Genomic DNA, 8,454 nt, shown 5'->3' with positions numbered 1-8,454 from the left:
TATAGTCAAACGCCTCAAAGTATTCAAAACTACAGTTTTTCAAAAAACTGTGGTGTTCTAGTAATACTTTAAAAATACTTTGCATCCAAACGGGACCTTACTAACTTCCTCACTCTGTCAGACTACCCATCTTGTGTCAACAATGGGTCAATTGAGTACAGTGAGCGAATTTTTATAACTTGGGGGCATTTTTAAATATGTTCTGTCCTATCGAGTTGTACTGAAATTTGAAGCAGCGCATAGGATGGGATATGGAACACAGCGATGTACAGCTTATGACGTGCCTCGATGCAGTCTGATCAATCAGCAATCATATAGGAGTATTAGACGGCATTAGAGGCAGAAGTAGAGTTCAATATTTCCTCTCAAGTTCGATACTAGAAAGTCATTGAGCAAACACCCAGCAGCCTAAACGGGCGCACATAAAGTCGTTCAGCAGTGGACTCTCTCATGGCAGGGTATCAGAGAGTTAAAAGCCATACAGACCATAGGTAGTTCTAGTGGTACTAGTCAATAGGAACAACAGGGAGGGAGTCTAGACTTGGATGCTTGAGCTACAGAAATACGCCCGACTTGCAAATGAAATGGACCCTCATCGCAAGGCCTCTCGTGCGCCGCTCTGCCATTTTGAAGAGGCAGATATCTCCCAGCTGCAGGTTATTGTCACAGGCAAACTTTGACCAGCCTCTGTAAATGATCTTCCTACTTCCTTTGATGTGTAATGTCGTGTGCCAATCCTTGTCCTCCAGCTCAAGTATGAGAGTTTGATCTCTGCTTGGAAGAGTTGAAGCATATTCCGCGCAGAATTCCTAGTTTAAAGAGTAGAAGTGTCAATGGCAACTGAAACAATTGACAAATTCATGTTAATGCATAATTCAGTGGATAAGGGGTGGGATATGCATGCAAGTTTTGCAATGTAATTGCAGAAGTGGGTCTTAAAATTTCATGAACTAGAGACAGAGCCATATAGTAGTTCTGCAAAAGAGTAAGTGTTTAAACGCACCAGAGAAAAGAGGTTGCCACCAACACAGCTTTTGGTCATCACTGCCACATAGATAGGAAGTTCAGATCCAATTGCTTGGACTTTCTCCTGAACTTTCTTCTCCACACGGCCGGTTAGAGTTACCCCTCTAGCTAAAATATAGGGAGGCCTAGAAGGCCCCTGAAGATTGTCATTGTTGGAGATGGGATGTTTCAGCTTGTGAGTATCAGATCCTGTAAACATAGGCCATGTTCTCATATGATGAGGATCGCATAACCACAAGTACCTGAAAATGTGATGAGGAATTTTTTTTTCTTTTTTTCGGAAAGGGGGTTTACCCCAGCCTCTGCATCAGAAAGATGCATACGGCTCATATTATTAAAAAGGAAATCCAGCAACAAAGTCTCCAAGTATCGAAGTGCGAATGTGATGAGGAAATGCATGGTAATTATACAGTGACCTGATTTTGTAGATGGGGATGACGCCGAAGCCATCTTCCGAGCTTTTGCATGAGAACCTGGTACCTGCTTCCGCCTCCCAGATGATCTTCCAGCATCTTCTCTCTCAGTGTGATCATCGTCAGAGCTGGTCAGATCAATAATTTCAACTGTACAAGGGCGTGCATCAGTAATCTGAACTGAACCTTCACCAGTCTTGGAGATTTTTTTTGTGTCGAAGCATGATGAGTTTTTCTCACAGCCACTTGGGTCCAGTGCGAGAACTTTGAGACTAGTTTTTCCCTTGCTATGGAAAATGAGGAGGTCGTTCAACTGTATGTGATTAGCAGCTACAAAAGCATCCCAATCAGATTGGAGGACAACTTGATCCTCGCTGTGCTTGCTAGCTCGAACATTGTATATGTTACCACCAGGGGCTTCTAGTTTGATAATAGCACTACCTGCCTCCTCTTTTAAATGGCTCACAAGCCTCAATGGTATGTTCTTCAGGAACAGAACAGAAGAAAGGTTAAAAAGATGCAATGCTGACCAACAGAAGTGGGTTACGAATTGGAGTGACTGGCATAACCAAGAAATGATACGGAAAAGATACAACTTACGATAGAGCAGTCCTTCACGTTGACATTAAGTTTCTTCATGATTGCCACATACAAAGGAATCTCAGACCTTATTTTGCGGGCTATTTCTACAACTTTCTCATCTTGTGATTTGGTTAGATAGCATCCAGTTGACATGGTATAGTCAAACTCAACTTGCGTCTGAACATGTCTTGGATTAGGTTCAGCTTGTTCGGCACATCAAATTTGGTACAATTGTCACAAATATATTGCAAAAGGATTCAACATTTAAGAAAATTCATCTAAAAGTCAGTTTGCCTTTTCTTTTCTTGTTTGGGACACTGTTAAGACTGCTTCTACTTCATTAGTTAAAAACGAACAGAAAAGAAATCTAACCATTCAGCACATGATGATCACAAGGCTCACTGGGAGGAAAGGCTCCAAAGATCTCTGAAGGTGGTTGAAAGCAGGAAGCCATCTTCTCGCAACTGCGTGAATTAAATATATGAATCTCAAAGTTGGAGTTCCCATGGTAGATGAACAAGAATGTGTCATTTTCTTCTATATGGTGTGCAGTAACAAATGCATCCCAGCCAGACCGAAGAACTAGCTCGCCGAACTCCCAGGTCACCACAACATCATATGTCCTACCATTAGGAGTGTCGAGTTTAATGGTGTCGGAGATCCTACTCCTCAAATGGGTTGAAAGTTCTCGTGGTATACGCTGTTGTAGGACAAGGAACATAATAGATTAGAGTTATAAGCTTCACAATTCAAACATTCTGGGGCATGAGTTTCAAATATTTGCAGGAAATGCATGAGCCATTTTCACATTTCAGGACTAACCAATTGACATGGAAAACTAACAAAATTAAACTCATAGATTTTTTTATAAGAAGATGACAGTAAATTCATAGATTTGCAACACCACATTACAGGATTAACAAGCAAATTTATGCTCAAGTGACACCAGTTACCAGATTATCATTATCCTGAAATAGGACATTCATGGTCATTGACCAACAATATATTAAACTGCCAATTATCTCATTCTACGTTCACAAACATTTTTCATCCAAGTGTTTTCTGTTGCATCTTCTTATATTCTAAACCAATTATATTATCTTGATGCCAAACTATACCAGGAAACTAAAAATATATCCAGGAATGCGGCATTGCAAGAAGAAACTAAGCACATGCCTTTATAATTCTTTTTGTGAGGAAGAATGTTAAGTCTTTAAATCATGGAAAGAATTGTTCAGCTAGTGCCTCTATTATCTAAAACAATATCCAAAAAAGAAGAAGTTATTGTATAGCCACTCCCTTACTCCTTGACTTGTTAGCCAACACTAGTGTTCTTACCTATTTTACCTTGAAAGATATTTGAACAACCTCTCATGGACCACAGATATTCAGAGCCCAAAACCCTCAAAAAAGGTTCTTGTACATCCATTCCCTTACTCCTTAACTAGTTAGCCAACACCGGTGTTCTCATCTATAATCTCCTTTTTTCCCCCTATAATCTCCTAAAGCCACTGATATTCAGAGCCACCCCCCACCAAAACCCTCGATATAGCATAATGGGCAAACAAAAGAGAGGGGAGGATGCAGATCTAGAAGCAACAGTGGTTGAAATGAATTTGCAAAAGAATTTAACAGAAGGAGTCCAGAAGGGCAAACTGACGATGCTGTTCTTGAAATCACCCTTGGCTACAGCAGAAAATTGCTTCTTCTCGTCACCCATGTGTTCCCAATAGTAATGATCCCTCCAGAAAGCACAGTTCTCACAATCCCCGTTCATCTCGCAGTACCCTGATGGATGGTGCACAGCGAAACTGCTCAGAGATGAAATCACCACTCCGGCGCTACTAGATGAAGAGAAGGAGAGCCGTATCAAGATTCAAGAACGAGGTGAGAACAACATTACCTTATCCCTTCCTTTCCCCCTGTTCCTTGTTCCCCCAGTATCCTGATAAATTATGGACATCGAAATTGCTCAGAGGTGAAATCACGGCTTCGATGCTAACAGATGAAGAGGAGAGCCGTATCAAGATTCAAGAACGAGGTGAGAGCAACATTACCTTGACCCTTCTTTTTCCCTGGTCTTCTGTTGCGTCGCCCCTCACAGTTCGAATCCTTGCTAGAGAGTGGAGGGGAGCGGAGCCAATGCTGAATGGTATGTGTAGAGAGTGGAGGGGAGCGGAGCCTATGCTGTACCCAAATATTCTGTCACCATTTTGGCACTAGCCCATCCCATTGCTCATGGGTGAGGTCAGGGCCTCTGTTTACTATGTCTGTGTGTGAGCTCTTGGGTAAAGTCGCTTGAGGCATTAAATCACTAGGCCCAAAGAAGAAAGCACAGTACCTCTAGGCAAGTGAAGAGGACACAGCAGTAAAAAAAAATCTAGCGAACAGAAAAAAGCACAGTACCAGTCTGTAGCAATCAGTTGCTGCTGGAAATTAAACGAAATTCAACCTTTTCCCCTAATCAATGGAATTTGGCAGCTCCCCTACCAACGTTCAAAAAAGAAAAGGAAATTCAATAGTTCGGGCAGTAATGCGCCAACTGACCAAGATTTTGTCAGAAACCAGTATTGATGATTTGATATCAAATGGTTATCCATTTAGGATAACAATAAAACTATAAACTACAAAAATGCTTTGGCTAACAAGGTAATATCTCGACTGGCAAATTTTATTCATCAAAAGTAGCTTCTCAAGCTAAAGAATGAAGAAATTCAAGGAGGTGAGGACAGCATTATCTTGGCCCTTCTTTTTCCCCTGGTCTCTCTGTTGCGTCGCCTCTCACAAATGATGTGTGGAGTGTGAAGGGGAGGAGAGCCTTTACTGTACCCAAAGATTCTTTCACTATTTTGGCAAAATCCCATCCCACAGCCCATGGGTGAGGTCAGGGTCTCTGTTCTGTGCGTGTGCGTGTGCGTGTGCGTGCGTGCGTGCGTGTGCGTGTGCGTGTGCGTGTGTGTGTGCGAGCGCGCGCGCGCGCGCGCGTGTGTGTGTAAAAAGGGCTACCCACCACGGTAGGTGAAAATATCATCAGTTCGCGAGACATAATTGACTCAAACTCGTTACTGGAGATACTGCTTGTTACTGTAGTCTGTAAATCAACAAAGAACTAGTTTCAGTCTTCCTGCTTTTTTGCCTTTTCATAATTCATATTCCAGCATATGTGACATGTGAGATTTCAAACACATTGGAGAGTTGGAGTCCTTGGAAAGGCTATATTTTCTTTACATTTCTTTTTGCATTCCTGGGGTCAGCCAAATGTTGCATGTACAAGGCAGACAGTTATACACACAAGATCCCTTTGGGATGCACTACTGGGTAGGAAAACTTCTATTTTTACGAGTAGGAAAACTCAAGGCACATTACAGTGAATGACAGTTATCTAAGCAAAACAAGCTCACAACACCCAGTAGATTGGCGAACAAACTACAGGTTGAAGCTCATCGTAGTCCAGTGGCGGTTCTATGTTCTTCAAACCTAGGGGCACATCTGACTCTTACATGTAGCATTATAACTGAACCCTAACCCACCGAAAAACAGGTTGTGGTCAGCCAAAAACTATATGACCACTAACAGCCGTAATGGTGTGTGTGTGTGTGAGTGGTGTGAAGGCGTACATCAAAGAAAATCCCACACCAGTATCGACAACTTGACCCTGATCGCCATTCTCATGGTCAGTCTGGGGGTTCACCTCCATGAATTGCAACGCATGCATGTCACCAGCATAGGCCTGCGGGAGTGTACAATCACTTCAGTAACCATGGCATCAAGAATGGTATGAACCATAGCTGAGTTCAGACTTCAGAATTAAGCAACTACTCACTTCATTAAAGTGGACAAGAAAGGTCAAATGCCTCAAAAAGGCATCAAACATAAGCTTCTCTGAAAGCAGTGGTTTCAAACAACTCACTTAGGTTTGTTGACCATTCCCAGGGAATGGCTGCTGTTGCAGGGTTGGAACTGCAGGAGTCTGCATGCACAAGAACATGAGAAACCTGGTAACTAATCAACACGACTACAAATTGTCATCAAGAGATGAAAACACCATCAATTTGGGAGATATAATTGACTCTATAAAGACTACAAAAATGCTTTGCCTATCAAGGTAATATCTCGACTGTCAACTTTAATTCGTCAAAAGTAGCTTCTCAGGCTAAACAATGAAGAAATAACCAGATTTTTCCAAATTATGATGGATGAAAAATTAACTTATGTGCAGTAGATGAACAGTACAGTTACCTAGAGCCAACTGGTTCTGCTTTAAAAAAAATCTGCACTTCAGAAGACAGTAAAGGCTAGTATACTGTAAAACATGAAGCAATCCTACCATCCAGATATCACATAATCACCAAAAAGTGAGTTCATAATAATGTCGGATTAGTACTTCACACGAGAACTCTAATTAGCAGTGGGCATACAAGGTTGCAAACCAACCCACTGAGATTCGAGTCTCACTTCTACTTTAATTCCGGAAGTGTGGGAAAATGAGTCTTATCCTCACATCTCGGAAAAAGATTAGTGTTAAGAGAGAAGCAAATACATTAATTCTTCTTCATCTCTTCATGCATCCTGTTCAGCCAATCGAGCCTTCCTTCATTGGTCTCCAAAGCACTAAACATTTCTCTATAATCCACATTCATGAAAAGCTTGGTGGCCATGAAGAACAGATCGCTGCATTCCTTCGCCCCAGATTGCACAGCCAACTTGATGACGTCTTTAATCCCATGGCCTCTTGGAACATCAGTAGAATATGTCACCGAAGTGCTACCAGCCATTATGTTTGCCAGATGCCTGGACTCCTGAACCTTAGGGTTCTTTTGTTGCTTTCGTTTCTTCTTTGGACTAGCAGCAATGGCAGCAGCCCTCTGCTTTTCAACTTCCTTTGTTTTCTGGCCAGGTGCCTTGTTGCTTTCCAGATCATTGTTGTCTTCCAGTTCCAGATAATTGTTGTCATCCTCAACCTCAAAGAGAGCAGTGGGGTCTTCTATATGCTCACCTAGGATCGCAGAAGTTGCAATCGTCACATGAGTCTTGTCAAACATGGTGGTAAGCTCAGCAAGGTTTTTCTGGTGCTCCGACACTTTAAATATTCTGGGTGGGCCTAAAATAGGAATAAATTTACTTATTAGCATAAGCATGTTTTGTAAATTACATAAACTTGAAGGAGATACACTCCATTGGGCACACTACACTACCTCAATGAGCTTCACCCACCATTCATTGTCGGCATCTACTGTTCCAAAATTGATATCCCATTGCTGCCCAGTTGCAGCCTGTGTGGAGGTCGCCCAATGACCATATTCTGTCTTCAAGAAGTCCCATCGGTTTTTGAGCTGCTTCCTCTCATAATTTCTCCCTGTCCTAGCCAAGAACTTATGATGTAGATTCCTGTATCCTGTGGCATTCAGATATGCCTCTGGCCTGTTCCCGGCACTGACCTCCTCTTTACAGATCTCACAAAAAACTTTGTGTGCAAACGAATCCCATTTTGCCTTGGCTTTCACACCTCTCTCCATCTACTCAATCATAATTTAAATGCTTCATCAATTGGTAAAATAATAAGGTATGCAAAAAAAATTATGCATTCATGATACATAGGCAATGTATATAAAGGCATGTACACAAAATTCGTTTGTTTATCATCTAAATTCGGTAAATGCATGACATATCTGGATAGGTTTATTTTTCTAGTGTAAACACTTCACTCTGAAGGTGACATATATGGCCATTTCAGCCTACTGGCCATTCATGTGCTACTTCCAGTTCGAAGCTACCCATTTCACTGTGACACCCAACCCAAGGACGCACTTGTGTAGTAAAAAGCGAGTCTAGTTCAGAGTGATTATACATTATGTAATACAAATAACAACAGAACCTCATGCATTTCTACACCCACGGTATAAAGCACCAACAGACAACGGATTATTACCTATCCGTACTCGAGTTGACAACTTGGGATAATTTTGGGTGGAGTGGGGGTACCTGGAGTGGAGGGGCGAGGAAGACAGGCGCGCGACGAGGAAGCAGATCGCTGGGAGGCGATGCGTAGGGTGAGAGCCGCCGCCGGCCGTCGGCGTCGGGCCGAGGAACATGGGCGACGGCAACCCTAATCACATCCCCTTGCAGCGAGCCTTCTGCACGAGAACTGATTTTCTTACCCAGTAGGGGCGTGGCGGCGGGCGCGGACGAAGGTGGGGCGCATACGCGGGACGAAAGTGCTGGGCGGACGACACGCCATGCACGACAGTGGAACGACGCCGAATCCAGCCGTCGACTGCACTTCATTCACGTGCATGGACGGACTGATATATATGATCGTTCGCACACCATCGTGTGCATAGCATCGCTCTACGCGGGATCGATGAACCGTGTCATGGTGTCAGGAAGAAATAGTACTTGTGATTTAGCTCTGAGTAAGATATCAAATGATTCG

At 42.7% G+C, this 8,454-nt stretch overlaps 2 protein-coding genes across 4 annotated transcripts; both read right to left on the bottom strand.

Annotated features, from left to right (window-relative positions):
- Window positions 1-333: 333 nt before the first annotated feature.
- On the bottom strand, window positions 334-4,427 carry LOC119286689 (B3 domain-containing protein LOC_Os12g40080-like). 3 transcript variants are annotated; one of them, XM_037566121.1, is made up of 9 exons: window positions 4,079-4,423; window positions 3,925-3,966; window positions 3,682-3,809; window positions 2,649-2,721; window positions 2,394-2,485; window positions 2,040-2,224; window positions 1,443-1,923; window positions 1,004-1,215; window positions 334-809 (listed from the first exon to the last, which is right to left on the bottom strand). In XM_037566121.1, the coding sequence occupies exons 5-9, from the start codon at window positions 2,473-2,475 to the stop codon at window positions 555-557; spliced, it is 1,215 nt and encodes a 404-aa protein (XP_037422018.1). In that variant the 5' UTR covers window positions 2,476-2,485; window positions 2,649-2,721; window positions 3,682-3,809; window positions 3,925-3,966; window positions 4,079-4,423; the 3' UTR covers window positions 334-554. The 3 variants fall into 3 exon arrangements, with proteins under 3 accessions (XP_037422018.1, XP_037422017.1, XP_037422019.1); XM_037566120.1 differs by having other exon boundaries at window positions 2,394-2,721; window positions 4,079-4,427; XM_037566122.1 differs by lacking the exon at window positions 2,649-2,721.
- A 1,936-nt stretch (window positions 4,428-6,363) lies between these two features.
- Window positions 6,364-8,209, bottom strand: LOC119286688 (zinc finger CCCH domain-containing protein 43-like). Its single transcript, XM_037566119.1, has 3 exons — window positions 8,004-8,209; window positions 7,236-7,537; window positions 6,364-7,122 (listed from the first exon to the last, which is right to left on the bottom strand). Exons 2-3 carry the CDS (start codon window positions 7,249-7,251, stop codon window positions 6,563-6,565), a joined length of 576 nt encoding a protein of 191 aa, XP_037422016.1. The 5' UTR covers window positions 7,252-7,537; window positions 8,004-8,209; the 3' UTR covers window positions 6,364-6,562.
- Between the last annotated feature and the right edge of the window lie 245 nt (window positions 8,210-8,454).

Source organism: Triticum dicoccoides, chromosome 4A (assembly GCF_002162155.2).
Source record: "Triticum dicoccoides isolate Atlit2015 ecotype Zavitan chromosome 4A, WEW_v2.0, whole genome shotgun sequence".
Taxonomy (NCBI): domain Eukaryota; kingdom Viridiplantae; phylum Streptophyta; class Magnoliopsida; order Poales; family Poaceae; genus Triticum; species Triticum dicoccoides.
This window is presented reverse-complemented; position numbering and strand designations above follow the sequence as displayed.